The 26,509-nt window shown below is 40.9% G+C and overlaps 1 protein-coding gene across 1 annotated transcript; it reads right to left on the bottom strand.

The window, feature by feature from the left end:
- Positions 1 to 11,050: 11,050 nt before the first annotated feature.
- On the bottom strand, positions 11,051 to 24,813 carry LOC121296575 (zinc finger protein 469-like). The gene has a single exon (XM_041222281.1). The coding sequence runs from the start codon at positions 24,604 to 24,606 to the stop codon at positions 12,061 to 12,063; it is 12,546 nt and encodes a 4,181-aa protein (XP_041078215.1). The 5' UTR covers positions 24,607 to 24,813; the 3' UTR covers positions 11,051 to 12,060.
- Positions 24,814 to 26,509: the final 1,696 nt, after the last annotated feature.

Below are 26,509 nucleotides of genomic sequence, written 5' to 3'. Positions count from 1 at the left end.
CTTGTCCCCAGAGACGACCGATGTGAAGGCATGTATGAGAAGGTGAAGGAGGGGAGGAGGAGGAAAACGAAACACTAGATGGCGAAGGTGCAAGTGATCAGGGCTTAAATTGAGAATAGGTACTAATTGACAGGAAATTGGAAGCCCCCTGCTGCACGCCCCCTGAACTACGTTGCGAGGAGGGAGGCCTCCTCTGGAGGCGAGGGTGGAGAGGAGGGAGAACTGCTCTGGAAGCAAGGGTGGAGAGGGGGGAAGCCTGCTCTGGAGGTGAGGGTGGAGAGGAAGGAGGCCTGCTCGGAGGAGAGGGTGGAGAGGAGAGAGGCCTGCTTGGAGGCGAGGGTGAAGTGAGGCCTAATCTGGAGGAGAGGGTGGAGTCGAGGGAGGCCTGCTCGGAGGAGAGGGTGGAGTCGAGGAGGGAGGACTGCTCTGGAGGCGAGGGTGGAGAGGAGGGAGGCCTGCTAGGAGGCGAGGGTGGAGGAAAGGAGGGAGGTCTGTTCGGAGGCGAGGGTGGAGGAGAGGAGGGATGACTGCTCTGGAGGTGAGGTTGGAAAGGAAGGAGGCCAGGGTGGAGAAAAGAAGGGAGGCCTACTCGGATGCGAGAGGAGGGAGGCCTGCTCTGGAGGAGAGGGTAAAGTCAAGGAGGGAGGCCTGGTCGGAGGAGAGGGTGGAGTCGAGAAGGGAAGTCTGCTCTGGAGGTGAGGGTGGAGAGGGGGAAGGCCTGCTCGGAGGCAAGGGTGGAGGAAAAGAGGGAGGTCTGCTCGGAGGCGAGTGATGATAGCAGGGAGAGGAATCAATGAAATGTGGGTGGGGGGGGTCCCGCTGGGGAGATACCTTGAAAACAGGGATAGGGGATTGATACTTGACAGATGAGTGGACTGATGGAGAGAATCCCTAGCATGGACGATGAGAGCCAGGATCTGGTTTTAATTGAAGGGCTATGATTATTCGATTCTGTGCGCAAAAGGTTGAAGACACTGAGCAGGCTGTAGAATAGGAGCCCTTGAACAAGAGGAGAGGGCTGCAGACATGTAATGCTGAGCATATTGAAGGAGGTTACTGAGAGTAGGATTCAGTCAAATAGCATCTGGAGAAGCTGGGGATTCTGGATGGGGGTTGTGGCAGCAGATGGGACCAGCTGACTGAACTTGGATCCCAAAAGTAGAGGCAGAAGGAGAGCTGGAACTGAGGGCTGAGGTGGCAGCTGGGCTGAACGAACATATGAATCAGCTGCTGGGGAAGCGCGGCGCCTTTGCGCCCCATATTCTACAAATGAGGGCAGAGAGATGAGATTCCGCCTTTCTATGTGTTAATTAATATAGGATCAATCAGCGGTTTGCTACTATCATGTCTGTTTGAAATGGAAAAGGTAAGCTCACATTCAGAGATTTGGGTTTTGCAACTCCAGTTATTCTCTTAATAGTAGGACTCCTTAACTTATAATCAAGACAGATTTCCAGTCTCGTACAACGTCTCAAACCAAGTATTAATGCTGTAATATATGAATAGGATTGCTGAGGAAGTGCCCTGTATTTTGATTAGATGGGGATTAGCAATAGTCTTAATTGTGGGAATGCTGCCACGATCTGCGTATTGGAGGAAGGCTGGAGCATTGGAGGCTCTGGAGAAGTGCAGTTGCAGATTTAAACAGTAAACTAGAGCAACTTTTGCATGCTGCAGTAGTGAGCAGATCTGAAGAGGGAGTGGAGGTCTGCTGTAGTGAGTAGCGATTAACAGTAGAGGGCGGGATCTGCTAAACAGAGCAGAGGTCTGAGGAAGAAAACAATGGAGTGATGTCAGTAGTATGCAGAGGCCCAGCTGTAGAGAGCAGAGATCTGCTGAAGCAAAGATCTGCAATAGAGAAAGGTGGACAAACATCGGTAGAGTGCGGTGGTCTGCTGCAGAGAGTAGGGATCTGCTGAATGAAGTAGATATTAGTCTTTCAGTGTTAAGGCAGACTTAGATGGAGCCAGAGATGGGGCTATTTTTGGGAGAGTAGAAGAATGCACAGATCTGAGACCGCTGCAGAACCCAAGAGGATGAAGAATGTGTTGCTCCGAGGCATCTGCAGAACCTATTGATTGGTCGGGAGCAGTTTGAGAGTATTGTCTATTGGGGGTAAGAGGACATTGACTGGAATGTTGACAATCGTAGGACATGGTTCCGTGACTGACTGGCTGAAGAAATGATGACTTTGAAAGTTGAATAAGGTGCCTTGATGAAGCTGGCCAGTTTGGAGGAGCAGCGCCAGATGAGGAAACACGAATCTGGGAACAGAAATGAGTCGCAGGAATGGATGCCTGATGCAGGGAAGCTGACCGTTACTGTGATGGTAGATACTGAGCATCTCAAAAGCAGCTGAATAAGGTTGCTTCATGACCAGGTCCTTGAAGAGGGGAAGAGTTTAAATTGGAGAATGTCAGTTGCTACAAAAGGTTGAGGAGGAGGGGGACTCCTGAGAATCCCTTGGAGTGACATCAAACTGCAGGAATGTATAGAAAAACTGGAGAGTGCGAGCTTCACAGTGATAGCAAACCAGCTTAAAGACTGTATAGAATTAGTGGTGTCATACTGCCATCTAGCAGTTATGATTGGAATTAACCATTGGCTTGAGTGAAGCAGGGTCGAATATATTTGGTTATTGTGACTAAAATCCTTGTCAGTGTAGAACAACAATTGCATATTGTTTTAGATTTGAATATTTTCATAACATGTTTTAGGACAGTCATGTATATGAATACGTTAACGCAGTATTTAGAAGTCACAATTTGGCGAGTTGAACAAGCCCTCGCAGGTTGTGAAAGCGCAGCAGCAGCCAGCGAGAAGATTGCAGTACTGAGGCACGGAGCTCGCAGTGCCGGATGAAGTTGCCTGGTCACCATGGCGACTTACAACTCCCCGCAGTCACTCAATGAGGGGGTTGCCGTGGTAGCCATGGACTGAGAGGTGCTAGTGGAAGTTGCAGAACAGCAGTGTTGTTGGAGCATGTTGTGACCAGTCGAAAGCACAAGCCGCCACAGGTTGAAATGGAGTATGAAATGGGCTGGATAGGTCTTTAAAATGTTGAACATAGCTAATATAAATCTAGGGCAGGATCTTCTGAAGGAACGATAAATTGTGCTGGCTCTGGGAGCGGGGGAGGGGTGTTTGATTGCAAGCAAAGAGTAAAGAAAGATTCAGCTGACAGCTTTGTGGTGGATTTAAATAGAGGAGCTATGGCAAGGCAAACGCTGATGACAGGAATGTCGATGTCTTGTTGAAGAAGCTTTGAAAGTTTTAGTGGAGGGCCAGTCTGTCTAATAAAGACACGGACAAGTTGAGTAATGAAGCTGCAGTTTGGATGGTGCTGTTGCTGGGCTGGAAGCTGGACAGAGCAGGAAAGACTAACGCTGGAGCTCCTACAACCGAATGGAGAAGCTGAATGATGAGAAGAAGCACTGGAGCAGGTAGGAAAATAATTGATAATATCTTGGGAGCGCTGCGCAGAGAATTGATCTCCAGTGAAAGGCAACTAAGTGTAGATTCGTTGTGAAGCACGAAAAGATGGCGTCTGAGCGTTTGCTGCAAAAACGAAACACTAGACAGCGAAGGTGCAAGTGATCAGGGCTTAAATAGAGAATAGGTACTAATTGACAGGAAATTGGAAGCCCCCTGCTGAACGCCCCCTGAACTACGCTGGCTAACATTTAAATGTACCACTCAGACCTTACTTAATGGTAAACTAGTCTCGCAAACATAACAGTAAAGGTATTGACATTCAATGTGACCAGGTTATGAGATTAGCTCATGATCTCCTCTTTTTGGGACATCTAGGGGTAGAATAGACTCTGGAACAATTTCTGTCCCAATTTTATTGGTCTGAGATCCATGGTAACGTACGGAGATATATATGTTCAGAATGTCAATTAGTAGCTCCCAGAGGAGGTAGCCCTGCTCCTTTGGTTTCACTTCCGGTTATAGGGGTGCCATATGAGAGAATTGGTGTAGACATTGTGGGCGTTCTGGAGGGAGCTGACTATGGATATCAGTATATTTTAATAGTGGTGGATTATGCTGCACAATATCCAGAGTTAGTTCCCTTATGTTCAATGGATGCAAACCTTGGTTAGAAAGGGAAGTCTATTTTAAATCCTCAGCTAATTTGGAGGAGGATTTTAGACCCTCAGTTAAGCCTAATCCAGTGAAAGAGGAAATAGGAAGTCAATTAATGTCTGGTCAGCAAGAAGAGGCAAGAGAATTAGTTTAAAAGTTTGATGATATGTTTTCTAATTTGCCTGGTAGAACACACCTAATTGAACATTATCACGCCACCAAATCTACGGGTATGAGAGAGACCATGCCGTATCCCAGAAAGTGGAAGGAAGGCTGTCAGGGAAGAGGTGATGAGCACGTTAGAGTTTGGGGTAATTGAACCTTGGGGGAGTGAATGGTGCAGCCTCATTGTTCCTGTAACAAGACTTGATGGGACATTGAGGTTGTGCATCGACTTCAGGAAGGTGAATGTTATCTAAAAATGTTATCTTATCTCGTTCCCTGGGTGGACGACCTTTTAGACCGACTGGGGTGGGCTCAGTTTATTTCTACTCTGCCAATATCCTTTTGTTTGGTCCAAATACCTTTGACAAGTCCTTCTTGAGAAAACAGAATTCTCCACCCCTGAAGGCCTCTTCCAATTTTGTTCTATACTGTTTGGTCTTCATAGTGCCCCTGCTACTTTTCAAAGACTGATGGATGACGTTTTACAGCCTCATTGAGAATATGCAGCCACATATATTGATGATGTGGTATTTTATAGTTCTACCTGGGAAAAACATTATTAAGTTAAACACGCTTTTCAACTGTACCATTGCATTTGCCACAGACTGCCTTTTCACAACAGGTGCAGACAACAAAAGTTCTGTTTTTATTGCATTTAGCAACCTGGCATTGTCTTTATTCCCTGTGCCAATGGGAGCAGCGCTGGTTGAAGGTTCAGGGGCATTTGCCAGCCGGCTTTCATGTCTCTTATCATTTTGCAGCTAGCTGCACAATTAAGTCCCTCTAAGTGATTGTGTTGCCGGTGCACTCCTTGTACAAAACCAAAGCATTGATGGCTGCCAGGTCCAAAACATTATAAAAAAAAAACAGCGACAGGCCACCTGCGACAGAACACAGCCATGCCATTTGATCCAATATAGCCACACCATACTTTGTTGCATTATAAAATGCAACAGTCTCTGGCTTTCATTTAGCATCAGTCCCAATGGTCACTGATTTGTGCTTAGAATAAGCACATTTTTTATTTTTTACACCTGTACACACTCAGGGTGGTACAGTTGTTTTGCCTGAGTAGTGCAGTGGAGTGCAGTGGGGCTGGCATGGCTTGAGCTGTTGCTGGTAACTTTTATCTTGCCTTGTTCACAATCCCTACTAAGAAGTTTTTTTTTTCTTCTTCAACTCCCTGGCCAAATGGAGTGAAGTAAAAAAAATTGTCAGTGGTGACATTTCATCCTTTGCACAAGTACGGCTCCATCAGCCTCAGCCTTTTCATCCTTTCCCAGATAGGGGAAACCATTTACAAGGTATTTGGAATCCACGTCAGCTGCAAGCCAGAATTTGATGCCAAACTTGTCTGGTTTGTTGGCCATTGTGACGGAAATATGAGTTCTGGTGATGAATCTTCCTCCCGACTTGTGAGGGTGCTAAAGAACGAGAGGAGAAGTATCTGGAAGGGCTGGCCTGACAGTTCGTTTCCAGGTCAGGGAAGTGGGTCAGCCTGGAAAGAAGCGAGACTCTGTTGTAAGACCATATTGATTTGAAAGGTAAACGAGAGGCAGCTGCAAGTAACAAGGCAGCTGCAACCGTTTACCTAGATATCATGTGGGATTACATATAGGGGCCAGGGTAACGCTGATCTTTTCCTTCGTTTGGGTAGAACGTTTGGAGGAAGAAGGAGCGAGAGTGGAACTTGCAGTGTTTTTGTGAGATAAGTGGTGTGTTTGTTTATTAACTGTCTGTGTTTGTTTCACTGTAGACAGTTAGAGCACTACTCCGGAGCTGTCGCAAAGGGTCAGCACTGTCCGGAGCACCCCTGCACACCACCTTATCTGTGTATTCACCACGCACTCACACAGGACTGGTGACCGTGGGTTCATTTTTGTTCTGGACTGTGCCCTGTTTTGTTCTCCGTGCTTTACATATTGTTGTGTATCGCCGGGGATTTATTATTTTACAGTCGCCAGACCTGGATTATAAATAAAAGCACCTTTTCACTGGAAACTGTTGTCTGCCTGTCACTCCTGCATCGCATCATCGCTACACCTGTTCCCCTCCACTAGCCGAGCAGAGGCAACAGCAGAGGATGTTAGCCAAGCCTAAAGTACCCTTCACCAAGGTCACGTGAGCAAGACTGAAGTCTTTATTGTGGGCAACACCATCTTGATGAAGGGCAACCATCAGTGTGCATGGGGCACAGACGCTCGGGTCAGAGGGAAATTGTAAACACCTGTGAGCTAGCGATTGGTGTTTCCATGACTCGAGAGGCAGGACCATTATTATAAAAGGGATCAGGTTGTTGTTCTCAGGGTTGGTGCTTGAAACAGTGGTTGAGAGGAGGAAGGGCGAAACCGACAGTCTGGTGAGGTAGAACGAGTTTGTTACTGTAATAATAACGCATCTTTTTTTGTTTCCTCTTTTTCTTTTATGACTGCAGACTTTTAGCTCACGAAGCCTGGGCACTCACGATGGAGCACATCATGGAAAATCGATTTGATTTCGCCCTCATGTCATCCATCCCTCACAGTTTTGTTTTGTTTAAGATTTAAGAAATAAAACTGAATTCTTATTTCATCTGCAAACATTGTGCTGTTGTTTCCTGATCACTGCCATCCTGTCACAGCCCTACAATGTGCTACACTGCAAGTCCTGAATGTGCCCTACAATGTGCTACAATGTGCGACAATGCAAGTCCTGAATGTGTCCAATTCAAATAAAGAATTAACAAAATAAAAATAAAAAATATTGATATAAAAGTAGTAAAGATTAGTTTCCTGTGTCCTCTTGTTATTGCTATTATGTGACAAATGCTTAGAACCTTCCTTTTTTAAAGAAGTATATGTTATGTGCTGCTTCCTTTCTGAGTCTGACAAAATCAGGCAATGCTTTCCTTTGAAGGAAACCTTTGTGACACGTGTTCACTGAAACTGTAAAGTGTCCTGTTATCCTGTGATAATCCCAATGCAAGTGAAAAGCACAGATTTCACTTGTCATATAATTAAATATTTAGTCCATGCTTTATGTTTGGAAAACACTTAAAATATGTATTTCAGAGACATGTATTCAATTGATTTAAAATATTTATTTTGCTGTACCATGTTGTCTCTCTTTTACTGTACTATGCTTTACCATGTTATACTGCAGTAAACTTTTATCACAACAAAGGTCACACTTTAGCTTAGGGATCAGTTCTAAATGTTTTTTATATAGAAACAAATTATATATTATATATTGAAATGTTGACACTGTTTACCTGTATTAAAAGGAGATAAAAAAAGGAATATATATATATATATATATATATATATATATATATATATATATATATATATATATATATATATATATATATATATGGATACATACTACATTCTCAAAGCTGTTTAATTTTAACCATCATTAGCAACATTTCTTTCAGAAAGGAGAAGCGCACCCACTTAAGTTGCTAAACCAGAAATAAACAACTAAGACTTTTAGTTCAGGAACTTGAATGAAGTGTTGAGTTTTTTCCATTCAGAAAAAAATAATCACAATTTGGAGTAAATAGCTTTGAGAATCTAGTCCTATATGTTTTATATTATAGCATGCTGTACAATTCTTATGTTATGACAACAATATATTTCACAAGACTATTGTAGTTCAGTGCTTTATTATTTCTAATCATATGTTGATAGCAGATCCCAAGACTAAAGTTTTACCAAAATTAAGAAATAAATTGGGAAAAGAAAGTGATAGAACTATATTTTTTATAAGATTCTGCCAAAAAACCCTTAAATATAAGCATTTAGAGCTTCAATAAACAATAAATAATTCTATCAATTAATCAAATTGTAGTCTTATTTACAACCCCCATGCACTCACTGACAATGTTTTCCGCAATCTTCTATAGTTCACAATCAAGGGGAACTTGCAAGGTTTAAAGACACTGCACTGGAAGCTACATTTACTGAGGGCTCTGTTTGGGGTCAGGTCCTGCAGTTACTGTGTTATTAATTTGAGCTAATTCTGCAATGCCCATTTAATTGCTAACTTAAATGGGTCGTAGCTAAAAAAAAAAGAAAATATCTCACTGTTGTGCACTTCCATTTACTTAAAGTTATCATAGGATATCTCCAACTCATTTTCATTCTAAAACTGCTACTACACCAGGTAAAAGAATGTTCCGAGTCTGCTTGCCTTGCCTTCCATGAAATCTGTTACACTTCCACTTCCTAGGTCATTTCACTTCAGCAGTCTTTAGGGACAAGCATCTTACTGTAGATGCAAAGCAAGTCAGTCATTAGGGGAAGCAGCTGGCTGGTTACTACTCGTATGAAAGGTGTGGGGACAATTTCACTCTTTTCACTCAATTTTTACTTTTTTAATAAAAGGGAATTCTGCTCATGGCCACATGTTAAATGTGCAAATTTAAATTATCCAGCCCCATGTGGTGTACTCAATTGATCTAAATCACGGCATATCTAAGTAATTTTTTGTTTTTATGCTTCATTTCCCACTGAACACATCCATCCATTATCATTAACTGTTTAATCTTTTACCAGGTTGTGGGGTGGCAGAGGCTATCCCAGCATACACAGGGTGCAAGGCGAGACTACACCGTGGCAGTCTATAGCAGGGCACCACACACACAGGGCAATTTAGAGTGATCAATCTTGAACAGCATGTCTTTGGAGTGGGGGAGGAAACCAGAGTACGTGAAGAAAACCCACGTGAACACATGGAGAACATGCAAACTCCACACAGACAGACCCCTAGGCCAGAATCGAACCCAGGACCCTTGAGCTGTGAGGCAGCAGCGCTTATCACCACGCCACCCTACTGAACACGTTTTCAGATTTATAGATATATAGATTTTATAGATTTGATTTATTAGCACTAGCTTCATTGTATTTATTATTTAGTAAGATCAAAACATAATGCTGTTCTCACACTTTCTGTAACTAGACAGATTTGATATTTTCCTTTAACTCCTAAATGACTTTTATTTTCATATTTCATTTCCCTTCAAATGGGATTTGTCAGTTTTATGAAGAGCCGTTTTCAATGCAATTTCAATAGCGAAAGTGGAGTGTCCATCCCATGCTTTTGTGTAGTGCTGAATATCTTGGTTATCACTCCTTTAAGAGTTCATTAGGCACACATTGCAATCATATCAAAGTACTGCCTTACTGATGTATCAGTCAGCAAATAAGAAGGATGCATGAATTGAAATAGAAGATGTATCTGCTGTTTTGCATATCTGCAGTTTACAAGCTCCATCCTGCTGTACTGCAACGAAAAGTCACAGAAGGGCTTGTTTTTTCTTGTTCTTATGAGCAACATATAAAGTCATCCTAGGAAAAAATATTTCAATACTCAAAGGCGGCGTTTACGTGCACAAGTCATGACAGTTTTCCATACTTTTCAGGAAATGCTTTGCTAAGCAGTTCTGATTAAAAATAAAAAATAAAAAAAAACTGGCCGTACCAATGCGGATTACTCAATTCATATTCATTTAGGGAAGGGGATATTTAAATGTCTGTGCCTGCTTACTAATTAGGAAAAGAACGACTCTGAATATCGTGAGGAGAGCTTCATGAGTTGCCATGAAGATAAAAACATTTAACAAGCGAAATGAATTCACGTGTTGTCGCTCACATTCTGAATTACACCGTGCATTAGCTACTTGCATGTCTGGTTACCTTTCCAACACACACACACACACACACACAAAATTAAAAAAAATATAATTTCTAATTAAAGTCTTACTACTTAGAATTTATATTTCTGTGTGTGTGTTTGTGGAACATCTAAACATTACATTTCATTAACACTAGAACGCCTTTTACAAATGTGTTTATTTTGAATATAACCTACAATATTCAATTTGATATGTATATACACACACACACATAAGCCTATTGTTATCTCTATTGGACCTGGCAGCCATCAATTCCTTCGTTTTTGTACAATGTAGAAGAGATTTGATCTTGAAGCTAGCCACAGCGCTTCAGAAGAAACATTTCGATCAGTGAACTATAAAGCAGGCTGCAGCAGCTCAATCTGGATTCTGTGCTGCGAGTGACACACACACACACACACACACACACACACACACACACACACACACACACAGGATAAATCATATGTTACTTTCTTTTTAAATTAAAAACTACTTTTGTTTTTACAGTTTTATATGTGCATAAACCTGTTTACACACTAATTTCTTTTGAAATGCTTATTTTATTATAGTTTTTGATTTATTGAAGTAGTGCTTTATATATGGTAAGTTAGAAAATAAACCCTTTTGTGTTTAATTGTTCATTTAAATAAGATGTTTCAGCTGTGCAGATGTTTTATTTTCAAGTGCATGTAAACCAAGTTAAATAAATGCATTCAGATGCAAAAATAAAAAGTATAAATTACAATTTAAATCTGTATACCCTAGTCAATACCACCAAATTTTATATGTAGTGTATTAGTTTCTGCTGAAATAAATAAAGCTCAATCTTTTGTGTTTTGTAAAATCATTTGGTGGGGTATAGGGTTTACTTTTTTCCATATACAGATATCCATTCATATTCATATTACTTTTTTCCACATACAGATATTCATTTTGAAATAATATTCAAAAATGAAAAATCTAATTATTTTTCCAACACTACTAATAAGGTAAAAACACAGACAATTGATTAACAAAACATTCAAACAGATGAAGTTGTAGCTAGTTTAATAACCAACTTTTAGAGGCACTTTGTAGCACATTTACAACATAAAAACTTACTTGCAAGTATCCTGGGTTTTTTTTTGGGGGGGGGGGTTTGCACAATATTAAAATAAAATTTCTGACATATGCATTGCACCCAAAGTAAAATTACCTACATTATCATACAATATAAGATACATATGAACAAGATAATAAAGCACCTTTTAAATCTAAATATAATAATAAAAAAATTGCAGGACAGACACAAAAGTACTATGGTCGTTTGTATTAGAACATCAGTGCACTGATTAGCCTCCTTGATTGGGGAGTTATTTTTCATAAACATCAGTAATGTGAAATGTCCTGGTTTGCACCTGAGTTTATATTCTAAGAAGGCTTTTGTGTTCCCTACCTACAAATTAACACTTTGTCATTAAGCATACATTTTAAAAGCTACAGAATACCAGCATAATTCTTTCTGAAAGGTAATTGCTATTGATTAACTCTTTCCTTTGATCAAGGAAGTCTGTATTCACATTAGAAAAATAGCACCAGTTACTGTATATACAAAGCTAATGCATGTCACCTTATTACAGTAACATAACAGAATAACTATTTAAGAGCTATCTGGACAGTATGAGACGGTGTGGTAAAATGGCACAGTTTTTGTTGATGTAGCTACACAGCTACAAATACTAAAATAACCATGTAAATCCTACACTATGAAACAGACATGCATTCAGAAATCAGCTCCTCTTCAAGTATTTTCTTTTGTTAAGATATTAAATGGACAGTTTTAAGGGGAGCTGACACATTTAAGTAGCATGTAACCTCAGTACTTCAGAAATAAAAAAAACATTTCTCTTGATGTCCTAGTCTGCACAAAAGCGATTACATTTTCAGTTTATAAAACTCACTCTCAACATCAAAGTTCTCACATTTGCATGATAAAACAAGTGAATTAAAGTAGAAGATTAGTAGACATAAAGCAAAACTATTTCATAGAGGCTGTCATGCAATCTCATTTAAGCTAGACGGAAATAATTCAGCAGTCAAAAGCTTAAATGTTTTTGTGAATCTGTTGAAGACAGTTTTCAGCATCCCCACAAGTCAGATTTATTAAATTACTCAGAGCTGTCTTTCCTTAAAGGGATCTTAAAGCTGGTTAATTTTTGCCCAAACAACTGGCTGAGCAGATGATTCTGGGATTCGGCTGTCCTGTAGGTGTGAGGCTCAGGAGACGTCACCCCGGGGACAGTCCTGTGCTTCTTTAGTGAACCATTCACAAATGGACTCAGTCCTTTAGACAGAGCAGAATGCAAAGGTTTTCTGAAGATGCCTTTCTTGCCTTTGAAATCCAAGTTCGAATGGCGCATATCCACTTTCTTTGGGGGATAGCTGTCAAAAGAGTTCTTCTTTGGCTGTATGTTATTAATCCCTCCGATTTTCTGTTTCACATGTAATTTGTTGCTTGTCATATCATCTCTGGCTGATGAAAGAAATGGTGGATCGTTAGCAATGTCTATTTTCCTAGAGCTCCCAGTGCTTTCATTTTTTAGGGGGCTTTGTACTCTAACTTTTTTCTTTTTCACATCAGAATCCATGTTTTCTCTGGTGGCAGTGGAAAGTTTTGAACCCAGAGATGTCTTGTACTCTTTTCTTTTTTTCTGATGAAGTTTTGGAGAAGATTGTACAGATTCCTTTTCTTCTTCTTTCCCCACATTATAAGCTATGTGCTTTATACCATTCAATCTGGTCTCATCAGATCCACTGCATTCTATTGAATGCTTCTGAATGACATCTGCAGGTTTGGTACAGTCAAAGCTTTGTTTGGAACTCTCAGTCGACTTTAAAGATGCTTTCTCCTTGGCTTGGCAGGAATTGTGATTATCACTGGTCTTTGAACCTTTTTTTTCACTTTCACTTTTTTGCTGACCCCCTACAGACAGTTTCTGTAGTTCCCCAATTTGTTTGGCATTGGCTTCGGAAGCTTTCAATATATCTTCAGCAATGCACTGGGAAGTACCATCTTGCCTGAAAAGATTCTGTGTCCCTGAACTTTTATCCACAACGAACGACTCACTTTGAAGATCTGTGTTTTCTGATACAGATTTGATGGACTCAGACCATTCCCTTTCCTCCTTTGACAATTTATTACACTGGGAATCATCATCAGTAGAAGGCTTAGTCTTTTCAATGGTCTCTTTTGGATTTTTCAAGTCACTGCTACCAGACCCCACTTCACATCTTATGCTGCTGACGATATCATCAACATTTGATAGCGACTGTGTGTGCTGTTCATAATGAACATCGGCAACATCTTTTTGGGAGGTGCTCAGGCAAGGTGCAGACTGGATGTCTACTTCTTCAGTAGGAACTTCAGGTGAAGGAGGATCACCAGTCTGAGCATTGGAAATAGAAGGGAGAAGACAAGATGCTTCAGGGACAATATTAAACTGGGATTCTTCCATCTCGGCCAAATATTCTGACAGGTCATCTACGTCGTTTTCTGTTTTTATAGTCATGTCCTGAAGATCAGGAGGGTTATCAATGGCCTCTGAGAAAAAATCTGAAGTCACGGGCAGTGGCTCTTTTGAAGCATGGGTTTTGATGTTGTGGTTAAAATGAAGTGACACAACACTTGAAATGCCACTGTCCAAACTGGTCTCAATTAGACTATCAGGTGAAATTTTTCTCTTTTTACGTGGGGGACTACAACGTCTAGTATCAGTAATAGTGGCCTGCAGCTCAAAATCCACATCTTTGGAGGGTTTGCATGGCCTCATGACTCCCCGAAATTTAAATGTCTTGCTCCCTTCTGCAAGATGCTTCTCCATATGTCGGTCGTATTGTTCTTTTTTTGAAAACGTGTAATTGCAAGTGCTACAAATAAAGGACTTTTTGATAACATGCATGACATCGGCACACAGCTCGCATGCATACAGTGTTGTGTGTTTAATCTCGGGTTCTTCTATATCTTGGTGCTCTTCTTTTACATGGGTTTTGAGTTCCTGCAGGTCCTGATAAAAGACTGGGCACTTGTGACACAGGTACATTTTTTTAAAACTGTGAACAACTAAGTGACGCTGAAGTTTAAATGGTTTGGGGAACTGTTTTCCACAGTGGTGACAGTCTCTGGAAGGATCTTTGCAATTTGGATGCATAGTGACAGGTTTCTGAACGTGTTCGGATTCCTGCATGGTCTCCGACGACATATTTGTGCTGAGCTTTCCAACACAGCTAGAGTTCAATTTGTTCTTAACAGTTGCATCATTTTCCTCTTTGATCTTCGGATCCAGCTCAACGTTCTCTTTCACAGCCGTTGTGTCTTTATTTGAAGGTGACTTTGTGCTAGCCTCATTGTTCTTTGACTTGCTTGGTCTTCGCTGCATAATAGAACTCAAGAAGTGTTTAACTGCTGTTTGTTCCATGAAACAACCAGGCATGCCCAGCACAGACTGTTGAGCTTGTCCTTTTCTTGCAAATTGAATGGCATGTTCTCTCAAATGTTCGTTGTACATCCAGACGTTAGAGATCTCCTTCAGACACATCCCACAAGTCCATATGCCAGCCTTGTTTTTGGCATGCTTCTCTTTTAAGTGATCTCGCAGTTGCTCTCTGGAGCTGAACTTGCGCTGGACACACATGTAGCATGTTGGTGGAGGGGAAGGGTTGTGGGAGGGCTTATGAAAATTAAGTTCCCAAAGTGTCTGAAACCACTTGAAGCACACCTTACACTTGTATTGCCTGTCTTTTGATTTCTTGCTGATCTCACTCTGAAACTTTGGTTTCACTTCCTCCAATCTTTGACTGGCCTTCATAGTTAGGCTGAGAGTGTCATTGTTGCTTTTACTGGCACATGCAGGTGTGTCTTTAGTGGAGTCAAAGAAATGGATGTCGGGAAGTTGAAATTTTGTGTTTAAATTCTGGATATCTATAGTATGAAACTGAGAAGGATTATCAGGATTCCTGGCCACACTGACAAGAGAATCTGAAGGGTGTGAGGAGTCTTGATTGCAGGTTATGGCTAGATCATCACTTTTGAAATCCTTAGAGGATTCTAGTGAAGGGAGAGTGTCTGCTGCAATATCTGTCACTGGATCTTTGGCGCCAGCCCACACCACTGCAGGTAATGCAGGTTTATTCCCTGCTTGATTATTTGGGCAAAGAAATTCCATGATGGTGTGACTGTCTTTATCATTCGGGCGTTCACTTTCATGGTCTGTCTCCCCTTCTGATCTGAGGGTTGCATTTTCAAAGCTGGAAACAACCTTGTCATTTTTTAAAGGGCTTTTATGACACATTTCCAGCATCAAGGCATCATTGGTCGATATTTTTTCATATTTGCAATGGTCACTTGTTTTGCTAACAAAATTGTTGTTCACAAAGTTGTCAGTATCCTGTTTTTTATCAGCGGGTGCAAGTCTGACTGCAATTGGTTCGTCAATGAATAGCTTGGGGGTTGGTTTCTGCTTTTTATTTCTTTTGCCGTAGACTCTCGTGCATTTCTTCCGGATCATCTGGTCATCCCGAGGAAACAGCTGTGAAAATGTGCTTTCGTCATCAAGTACAGATTGCAAGTCTGACTGGGACTTGCTGATGCTTGAAGAGGGTGCTTCGTAAGGATACGGCGGTGTACCCACCCATTCTGTGGATTTAGGAATGCATGAACTCTTTGTACAGTTCATCTCCACTGAGTCTCCTAGTATTTTAGAGTGTGATGCTTCAGGGACAATTGCTTTCTGTTCAAACATCCCTTTCATGTTTCTTTCATCTTCCCCTTCATACACATAACACATTCTGTTTTCTTCAGTTCCCTTCTCTGTAACTTCCCCCAGTTCCACACCTTTTATATGTGGTTTACTGACTTGGTCTTCTGTTTCAGTTAGACAAACCATTTGAACTGGTAAGTGCAGATCTGTTTTCCCAGGACTCAATGTCATAAATTCCTTGTCATGTTTCAATTCATATGAGAAGACATTGTTGTCTTTCACTTCCAGTTGCCCTGCATTTTTACTTATTGGTTTCTCTTCTGATTCTTGCAAGGGTGGGTCAGTTTTGTTCTTGTCTCTTGAAATGCCAGGGAAATTGGGTGTTATGGCTTGTAAAATATCTGATTTGAGGATAGTTAAAATATCCTCCGAAAAATGTTCAGCCATTTTACCTTTTAGTTCAAAATAACTGCCATTGCTATTATTCACATTCCTGCTTTTCAGTGTTTTTCCAGCTCTTTTACTCTTGACATGTGGATTAAACAATTTTTGTTTCCTTTCAGGACCCAACATTGTTCTCTTGTTTGTTTTATTTATTTCTGCTGTAGTTCCAGCTTCATCATCTTCATCCACAGCTGTACTAATTTCTTTTTGGCTGATTCCAAAAGGAGGCAAATTTACTTCAGAAGATACTCTGTTGCAGCTTTCCATATCTTCACATGGTGAAGAAACTTGTTGGTCTGACTGCGGAAGAGTATCATTTTGCCCCTTTTCTAACATATGCAATTGAACATTATTCTCCACAGTACACTTATCCTCCACAGTGACGTTTATGGATACATCAGTTTTCACCTTCAATACTGCTTGCTGATCTGCTTGTAGCTGACAGCTCGGTATGTATTCCAAAGCCTTCTCTTGCTTGATAGCCTCACCTTTCTTAACATTGTGTTTCATTGCCTTGTGTCTTTTCAGCCCAGGGTTAGATCTGAAAGATGCTGAACAAATGTCACATAATTTTGTTCCATTCTTTTTTGGAATATTGCTCTCATTTTTAGATTCAGTTTTGTCAGCAATGTCCTTTTCCTCAATTTTAATTGGTTTTGTTATTTCTTCTATTTGTGGCACTTGGTCTGATTGTCTACTCGTCTCTGTGCCTGAAGAACAATCAATACATTTTTCCAAGGGCTGAAGAGTTTCTGAATTATCTAAAGTTTCATGACTCAAAGAAACTGTTTCTTTCTCAGCCTGTGGTGATTTAAGGCTCATATCCAAAACCACTGAATCTGATTTCTTTAAATGATCACTGTGTAAGTCCATATATTCTATAGTTGCTAAAGGTGAGTGACATACATTTGTAATCCCATGTGACATTGACTGAAAGTCCAGTTTTGCATTTGCGATGGAAGTAACATTATTTTCTTTATCATGAAAGCACAGCAGTTCAGGGCAGGTACATTCAATACTTTGCACAGACACTGCTGATGAGCAAAGATTGACCTCAATATCCACACGACTGTCACATGAGTCAGAAGAGGACCTATCAGGTACATGGCTGTCTGGTTTTAAAGACTCCTTGCATGTTAAAGGCAGAGGTAATCTTACCTCAGAGCAATCATAGTTATTCCCAATGCTTTCATCATAGAAAGCCTGGCTGTCTTTGCATTCATTTGATGGTCCTGCTATAGCGTTGTGCACTTGAAGAATGGTGTAGTTCAATGGACTTTGTTTTAGCACATAGGGTAAATCCTGGTTCGGTCCAGATTGCTGGTCTAAAAGTGTGTGTGTTCCTTTAAAAGCATCTTCACCATTATTAAGGGAATCAGATGGCTCAAGTATGTTAACCAATGGAATTTTACAGATAACACTTGCTTCACAATCAATGGTTAGGCTTTCATTTTTAGGTTTATCAATGCTAATGTGTGAGAGGTCAACAAATGAATAAGACAAACCAGATGAAATTGATTCATCAGAGTGAGGCAACACCACACTATTTGTGCTTAATATGTCACCTTGTCTTGGGGAGTGGGCATTGTCCATGGAAATAGGTGAAAGTCTGTCAAAGTTGTGCCACATCTTCTGAGCATTGTGCTGATCATATAAGTCATTGTGGTTCACAGATTGAAAAGGATTATTGTGGGCCTCAACAGCATTGCCTTCTGCCTGCTCCTTACTCTCTTCTTCTGCACATTGGTGCAGCAAGGAGTATGTAGTTGAACTTAACTGCACTAGTTGATCCTTTCTCTTTTTGCAATCTGTATTTTGTTTCAGCACGAGATCATCAACAAGTGTATCACAACTTTCCAATGTATCATTTTCTCTAAATGTCAAGGCTTGCTTTTCTCCATCTCCATGTTCCGGTTTGACTAAGATCTGATTACTCGGCTCTGGCAAAGCTTTTGTAGTTGTACTGCATGGAGATAACAGGTCATTGTGCTCCGCAGCAATCCCAGGTGTGCTAATGTTATTTTTACAAAGTTCATCTGTTAAGTGCTGTGGTTGCGTAGCATTTTGAAACTCATGGCTTGATGATTCAGACATCTTTGGTTTTAGCATTTGATCACTGTGATGAGATTCCTGCTTTGCTGTTAATGCTGACATATTTTCTTTTTTAAAGACCCCCATATTGCTCTGTTCCTTTTCATTTAAATAATTGTTATCTTTCAATTTGTTTTTGGGAATGTTTGATGTTTCTGTGCTGGGCAAATTTTTAAGGTTCTCCTCTTTCTCCTCTGATTGGTCATGCGCAATTGAAACTGGAATGGTAGATAGCAACACAGGGTAAGAAGGCATTATCATTTCTTCCTCATTGTGCTTTATATTACGGGCAACAAAGAGCTGTAGTTGTTGTAAGGGGTTCACTGTGGAGTCTATGCAAGTATCTTTCTCAAGTGTGCAAGAAATCTCTGTTGCCAGATTACCATTTCCCTTTGTCTTTTCCTCAACGATTTGAGTCTTAGGGGTTTCTGAGTCAGTTTGCTGAGCTGTCAAGGGTGGTTCGCTTTGATCAGGTTCTGTTTTCTGGTCACTAACTGGCTCATCTTGAAATTCTTCTATATCAGATTCTAGATTTATAATGGAAGACTGGTGTGTGGTAATTTTAGGAGAAAGTGCTACATCACCATTATTAGAACAGTCTGGGTCCCCAGATGGAAATAGCAATGCTTTGTGCTTTACAAACTCTGATTCAATGTCTCCAGCATTGCTTTCAACTGAATGTGATGACCCCTCTGTTTTGTCCTGTTTCTGTACAGCAGAATTACTTTCTCTCCTATACTCTTTGTTTAGAAACTGGGACACTTCCTGGTCATCCGATAAAGTACCTTTATTAAAGATGGAATCTGAAATGACTTCCAGACTTTTCATGAGATTTTCAGTATACTTTTGATTTTCAAGGATTTCTTCGGATTTGTCTGATAAAGGGCCTGCAATTGCAATGGTATGCCCTTTCTGCTTTTCCTCTGGCGCCTCTCTTTCTTTCACTGTAATCTCACTATTTTCAGTTTGGTCTTTTTTGGAGTAGAAGTGATCAAGGGAACTTGGCTCGTCATGTTCTGGCATATGGAGGCATGGCTGAGCATCCAAAGACCCAAATTGAAAAGTACACGACCACGGATGGTCTTGATCGTCGTAGTGCTCCTGTATCCTAGGATCAGCTCTGGTCCCTCTAATAGTGTCTGTCAACAACATGTCTTTCTCACTTTCAGGCTCTTGATGCAAATGTAGAGTTGGAAACTTACTGTTGGAGGTTAGCTGTTCTGAGACTCCACTTTTTAGCTTGCTTGTCTGAAGCTGGCTTTCTAATTCAGTAACAATTCTTTTAATTTCTAGCTCATCATCAAATGTGTTACTTACAAATGGAGCATTATAGTCTGACATTTTATCCGTCAGAGCTAAGGGCATCTGTCTAGGCGAAATAGATTTGTAATCCTTATTTAGCGCTTTGTCAACAGAGAGATCTGGAAAATTAGAAATATCTTCAGACAACATGGGGCTCACTTCATCCATTATATTCCAATCTTTTTGCTCAAAAAATGGAGGGTACGTCGACTCAAACAATGTTCTTTTGTCAGTATTATTTGAATTGAAGGTATCATAACTATCTTTACTGCCATCTGTATACAAACTGTTGTCAAACCCAGGCACTGAAATTTCTCCAAACATTGAAGAAGTATCGAATGAAAGTGGAGATTTCACCAAGCTTTGCTCATTGTCCATTGGGTAAGACATGGTGCACTGCTTTGAATGAGTTTTCTGAATTGAGTCTTTATGAAGGTCAGATGGACATAGATAAATATTATCAGCCTCAGAGCTAGTTACAGGCAAAGGCTTTGAATAAACATCACAGTCATATTGGTTGGATAATTTTCCATGGTCCATGATTTCCAAAAAAGGAGAAACATCACTTATTTTCACTGCACTTGAATCATGAAAATCTCTGCTATTGCTTTCAAATTCAGATGTTTTTATAGCCAATACACCTTTCTTGGTGTTTTTCTTGCAATCTGCAATGTCAGTATTAACATCAGGGATTGTTTCACTGGTTTGAGATGATTTAACAACAGACTCATCGTTACAGTAGTCAGCAACTGACCCTTTATATGATGCAACACCCTTCCTGACAGTTGAATTAAAGTTCAAAGAATTCACTGCATTCTCAATCCTTTCTGAGACCTCTGTTGTAGTAGCGCAACTTTCAGAAGACAGTTTTGGGTCCTGCATAAAGGTTCCTTTGCTGTCAAAGCTCTCCTGGGTTTTGTTGATACTATATGTTTTGACAGTTGACAACTCTGATAAGCTTTCCTCCATTCTGTAACTAGAATGCAGAAATATAGATCTTTGTTGATGATTTGACTTTCTACTAGCAAACAGAAACTTAGCAGAGCCGTATCTCTTTGTGTTTTTAGAAAAATCTGTTGTGCAGTACTTTTTGGAAACATTAGGTACTCTTTTAAACACTTCTTGTTCAAAAGAATCAGGAAGTGTAACCTCAATAGAGCTGGACATGTTTTCTGGGCTCCCTTTCTCATTGTCAGAATCTGTCCTGTCAGTACTCTTTGGACTTTTTATACTTTCGCTTGAGAAACTTGCAGGTGTGCTGAGATCACTGCTTGTTGAAGATCTGCTACTCCGTCTCCTGACTCTCCTACCAGAGTTATCTTTCATCTGTGGTGGACTTAGTGCTTCAGTGCTTCTGCTCTCTAAACCCCTGTCCTTGGGACCATGTTTCCATGTAGTTTGTTTCTCCGCCCTCCCCCCTCGGCCCTTATGCTCTTTTGTGTAGCTGTATTTGGGTCTGCCACTTAGGCCTGGACCCATACGACTGCGGGCACTGACTTTTAAAGGTTCAGTTTCGTCATCTGAATCCGAGATGTAGTCATATTCGCCCAACTTACTGTTCTGTGGTGCTGGTACAAGCCTTTCCATTACTAAAGAAAATGGCAAATTCTTGCTCCCTTTTACATGCAGCTTGTGAAGTTTGTTCTTTTGCTGCACAATTTTGTGAATGAGTTCCTTGCTCCATGTCCCAGACTTTCTTTTCTTATTTTCTTTTACTCCAAATCTATGCATTCCTAAGCTTGTATTTACAGCTGACACTTCAGAAAGACTTCCTCTGACTATATTGGGGCTATCTTGGTGACTTTTTTGTCCATTTCTCTCTGAACAGTTTTTGGAACACAGCGCCTTGGTCTCGTTTACACTTTCCTGCACACATGAACTATTGGGTTTCCTTACAAGCTTTATCCTTTCCAATTTTTCAGATGATTTGTCAAAAAAATGCCCCCCTGATTTTTTATGTGATACATTGTCTTTTTCCTCTTTCTTAAATTCCTTGTGTTTCTTTTCAAAGTCTTGAACCAGGTTCTTGTCAGTGCTCATGTTATCCCTATCAAACACAAAAAAGGTTTTTGATTGTGATGTCTGCCTTTCGTCCACAGTCAAATGCTTGTTTTTACTTTCAAACAGCAAAGAATCTTTAATTTTAGCATGTCCACTTCCCATAGTCTTTGCTGTGGAGAGATCATCATCTGCAAAGGCATCTATGAAGCTACTGTCAATCTCTGCATTGTCTGATTGATAACCAAGACCATTTAGAGCTTCGGTTATCAGACTGTCCAGTTTTGCATCATCTATATCTAAATCAGAAGCAGTAAGAGAACTGGGGGCCATCATCCCATTGAACAAGTTTAGCTTTAAAGGGTCATCCTTTGGGTCTCCTTTTGCATCACCGTCTAACAGTAATTCACCATTTTTGTTTAATCCCAGCAAAGACAAATGTAGATCAGATGAACACCTTGATAAAGGGAAAGCTGGTGTTGTCTGAGTAATCTTTGCTGGGTCCATCTGAAATTTTCTGCTCTCCTCCATTCTTGTCGTTTCTTTAAACTCACTTTGAGATATTGCATGCAGTCCGCAATACTGTCTGTGCTCAAGAAACGAGGCAAGGTTGCTGTAGTTTTGGTCACACTGCTTGCAGGTAAGGAGAACGTCAAGCTGGTCCAGGTTGGCACTGGTTAGTGAATTTGCCAGTAACTGATGTGCAGAGTAGGGAGGAGGGGGTGGGTGTTCCACCCCAAAGCTATTCAGGCAAGCCTTTCCATTGTCCATATTCTGTTTGGAGAATTTATTATCATGTAGGTAGTTCAAGAGGTCATCTTTGGTCCTTTCTGTGGGATGAGGAAAGGCTCTGGAGGCATCAGGATGGAGATGGTGGAGACTGGGGTTTATCTGGTCTGGGGCTGGGATTGACTTCCCCTCCTTTAGGTGGCAGTGTTGCTGGTAAAAAGGAGGAGGTGGACCTGCCATGGGGAGTTGACTGTCCTCAGAGCTGGTATTGGCAGGACTGCTCGAGATTGGAGAAAGAGAAGAGCAGGTGCTACTGGATGATGGGTTTTGAACTGGTGAAGGAAGAGGGGATTCATATGGTGAAGCTCCCATTAAGCTTCCAGGTGGCAACGGGAGGTGATTGTTCGTTCTAGAAGGGGCACTTGTCATTGACTGGTTTAATCCAAAGAACATACTTTTATTTCTGGAGTTGGACATTTGGGGGTTAGTGCTGACTTCATTTTCCAATAAAAATGTGGTGGCTGGACTGCAGTTTTGCTTGGTACCTTCATTCCTCGGTTTGGTGAAACCTTCACTTTGCCTTTTTCCATGGAAGCTGCTCAAATTGCTTGGAGAAGTGTTCTTGTGTGATTTGTTCTCCTCCTGCCACTCAGAAGCAGCAAGTGGGAAAGGAAGTTTCTGGTTGCTGAGCTGTCTGGACAGTTCGATTCTGTTTTGGTTTGGCATGGCGGATGTGAGATGTATCTGCTGCCAAGGCAATCTGCAATTTTTTGCCATATGTTGTCTCTGTTCTACAGCTGGTTGGCATTGAAACTGAAACTGGTTGTCAGTTGGAGTGGAATAAGGTGCAGCATTCTGGTCAATTGAAGAAAATGTTTTGTTTTCCCCATCCCAGGGTTGTGATAGCCTTAGGTGGTTCTTCATTGTATTAGGGATGTTTTTATCAAACGGCACCAGTCCTGGAGTGCTGTTCACTGGAGAGCTTCCATAAGTTTTGCCCTGAAAGTGCATTTGGGATAACGAGCCTTGTGCAAGATTTCTCATAAGGGGATTTCCTTGACTCAGAATTCTTTGACTGGAAACATTATCTTTAGATGGTGAGCTTCTCTTGTTTACTGACACAGTGGAAGCACCACTGTTGTGCAAATTCATTTCTTCTTGTGTAAAAATAGCTTTATTTTCTGGGAAAGTGTTGTGACTTTGTTCTACAGGGCATGGTGTAGAAACAGCACCATCCATCTCTGCAGAGTGATCAGTTCTTCCTTTATAACAAGTGGACTGCGTTCCATGGGAGGGTTGAAAAAACGGGGCTTGCTGTGAAGGCTGGGGATATGTTCTCCCATCTAGTTGCAAGTTATCATACTGCCCATTACTTAAACTTTCCTCTTGCCCATCTTCAGATGATTTGAATGCAAAATCACTGTGTGCTACCTGGTTATTTGCAAGTGAAACATCAACATAGTCTTGAGAATGATCATTGGGGAAAGGATCTGAAGTTGCATCTTGCAAGGGTGAGAATCCGTACTGAAATGGCAAAGGTCCAAAGGTGGCTTTGTTGACCTCTGGGAAATGAGCCGGTTTCTGTAAAGAAGAGATTCCATAGTTAACACCACCAAATGATTTTTCTGCAGAATGCCAAGAACTTGTCCCGTTGCTCTGGAACTCGGGGTAGTGTAATTGACCACTTGTTGGGGTATTTTCCCGAGGGAGATTGTTAGTTTGCTGCTGCAAGGGATGCTGTTGTTGGGCACCAGCTGCAGCCTGTGAGGTATAGTTTGTGGAGGTAAGGTTTGAGGGAGCCTCCTGAATACATCTGTTATAATTGAGATCTTCCTGTTGAAGTTCTGCTTCCCGCTCTGGTATGCTGGGGACATGAAAACGGTAACTACCAGTTATGGAACCTCGAGTAGTTTCAAGCTTTTTGGGTGGCGTCACCTTTTGCTGTGGATATGCAATTCCAATAGTGGGGTTAGATCGGGAGCTGGTCATACTGAGTCTATACAGTTGCTGGGGGTTGCGGTCTCCTTTCCCAGGCCTTTTGTTTTTGTCTCTTCCTTTGCTCTTTCCAGTAGGGGACTGTGGGCTGCCTTTGCCACTTGGCCATGTTCTATCACTGGTAAACTTTGGCCTATTCTGAAGGGACTTAAAATCAATCTTTCCTGTTTGACGAGGCCTAATCACAGCCTCTCTCTGAGGGTAAGAGTCCTTCTCCTTCACGCAGAATTTCGCCCCATTAGCAGCCTTGCCCTCTGGGCTGGCACTGGAGTTCTGGGACAGGCTGCTTTTATAGTCCCCCGAGGCTTTGTCACTGAATTGTTCAAATAAGGCCTCCTTGTCCTGTTGTTTGGAATCTGTGTCAGAATCTTTGATGGCATAAACATGCTCTCCCGTCATGATATCCAACAAGCGGACCAGGGGTCGGCCGTACCCTTAGCAGTGCTGCATTAACACATCCTGTGTCCCCTCAGAGGCATGGTACTTCGCTCCTTACAAACAATACAGGCATTTCAGGACACATCAAGGCTCAGTTTTTTGTAATCCAATCATCGCTGTGCACATGTCACTGAAGGTGGACTGCTTTTCTTCTGACATAATCTCCAATGAAACCTACAAAAAAAAGAAACATTATCAGTTAGCATGCATAGCTTGCAATAATTAATCAAGTTACTTATCTTACTATACAGTACCTAAAACATGCATAAATTTGGCTCTAGTGCCTGTAATTTTTTTTATTGTATACTAGAATGTTTTTTATGTCTCTGTTCTGGGTCTCCAAGCACAACTTCATTGAAAGGCAGACCTTGTTTACATTCCTGCTACTTCTGTCCTCTTTGATGTTCTAGAAGCCAACATTTACACAACAACTGCAGCAGTAGGAGGTTATGATCAGTAGGAACGAAAAACAAAAATAAACAGGGGTATTTTTGTGTTTTGTGCTATATATTATAGGAAACAACTGCAGCTGTCATATGTGGGTCATCAATGGGTCATAACTTCATGTCAAAGAGACGTCACCGGTATTATTTTTTTATCATATTTTTAAGTGAAATTAGAAAACGATTCAGTATCATCAGCTTCCAGCTATAGCAGGCGTTAATACACAATATTATCAAATTTAAAATCAATCCGCACAAGTACTTACTTTTTCTTCTCGACATTTTCAAGCGTAATTCACATTCAATCAATACTTTGCATCACTGAAAGCAACCAATCCTGTAGCTGCAACTACGGATCACTGCCAGTCAGCTAGACTGGAGCGCAGACACAGCATCTTTCAATAACAACAAACCAAGACAAGTACAGCTCAATAACATTGCTCCATTCAGATATCTTGCACTGTTCAGATAAACTATAAGCATCCCCCACAAGTGAAAAGGTTATTTGTTTAACCCTTTGCAGTGCAGGTCCAAATTAATTTCACCCGGTCTGTTTATTTTACATGCGCTGTTTAAAATATTTTTCAGTAAAACAAGTTTAAAAGGCATTGAATTGCAAAAGGACACTCAGTACTGTATCTCCAGCCAAGCCCCACCCCTTGTTCGTTATATTTTTCACATACCTCTTTATAGGCGTGCATACTGATAAATCCTCTCCTGATCATTCATTTTATCACCAAACTCGGATCCAAGTCTTCATTTTATTACTATAACATCTCAAAAAGCTCTGCAAATGTCCGTGATATTCCAGCGCAACACTGCGACTGCTTTACTTACAAAGAAACCAAAAACGGTGACTTCCATATTCCAAAAGTCCAGTTATTACATTTTGACCTTACAGAGGTGTTTGTTAACCAAAAGCTACAGAAATTCTTCAGACAGTGTAGCAAATGGTGGATCAATTCCTTCATCAGCCCAGCTGAGACGTGAATACAGTACAGTACTTACATTACGTTGCAGAGTATCACAATCAGGAGATTACGGAATTGGTAAAACAGTCTGGTTGCTTGTCAATGGTCACACTGACGAGTCGACTGATGCACAACATCAGTATGGGTCACACATTGTATTTGTTTTGCAAATGGTGAACATGCATTTGATGTACTAGAACTAGAACCTTGCACCTACACTTTAGCTACAGGCTGTTAATTACAACACCATTTCACAACCTATTGTAAAGTGCTTGAATAACTTTGATGTTGATGTTGATGTGAGTGCATTTATCTGTATATTTGCAGTTTAAAAAAAAAAAATCTGTACACTTAATGTATAACATATTTCCGTGCACATTCCGTGAAATACGATACTTTACCCATGACACTGCCGTGAATTTTAAAGAAAATTTGCCTTAATTATATTAT

Source organism: Polyodon spathula, chromosome 21, assembly GCF_017654505.1.
Source record: "Polyodon spathula isolate WHYD16114869_AA chromosome 21, ASM1765450v1, whole genome shotgun sequence".
NCBI lineage: Eukaryota > Metazoa > Chordata > Actinopteri > Acipenseriformes > Polyodontidae > Polyodon > Polyodon spathula.
The sequence above is the reverse complement of the archived record's forward strand: the minus strand, read 5'-3'. Positions and strand labels throughout refer to the sequence as shown.

Bases quoted from the DNA above. Each gene is read 5' to 3' on its own strand.
- LOC121296575 (XM_041222281.1), bottom strand. From the start codon at position 24,606: ATGACGGGAGAGCATGTTTATGCCATCAAAGATTCTGACACAGATTCC.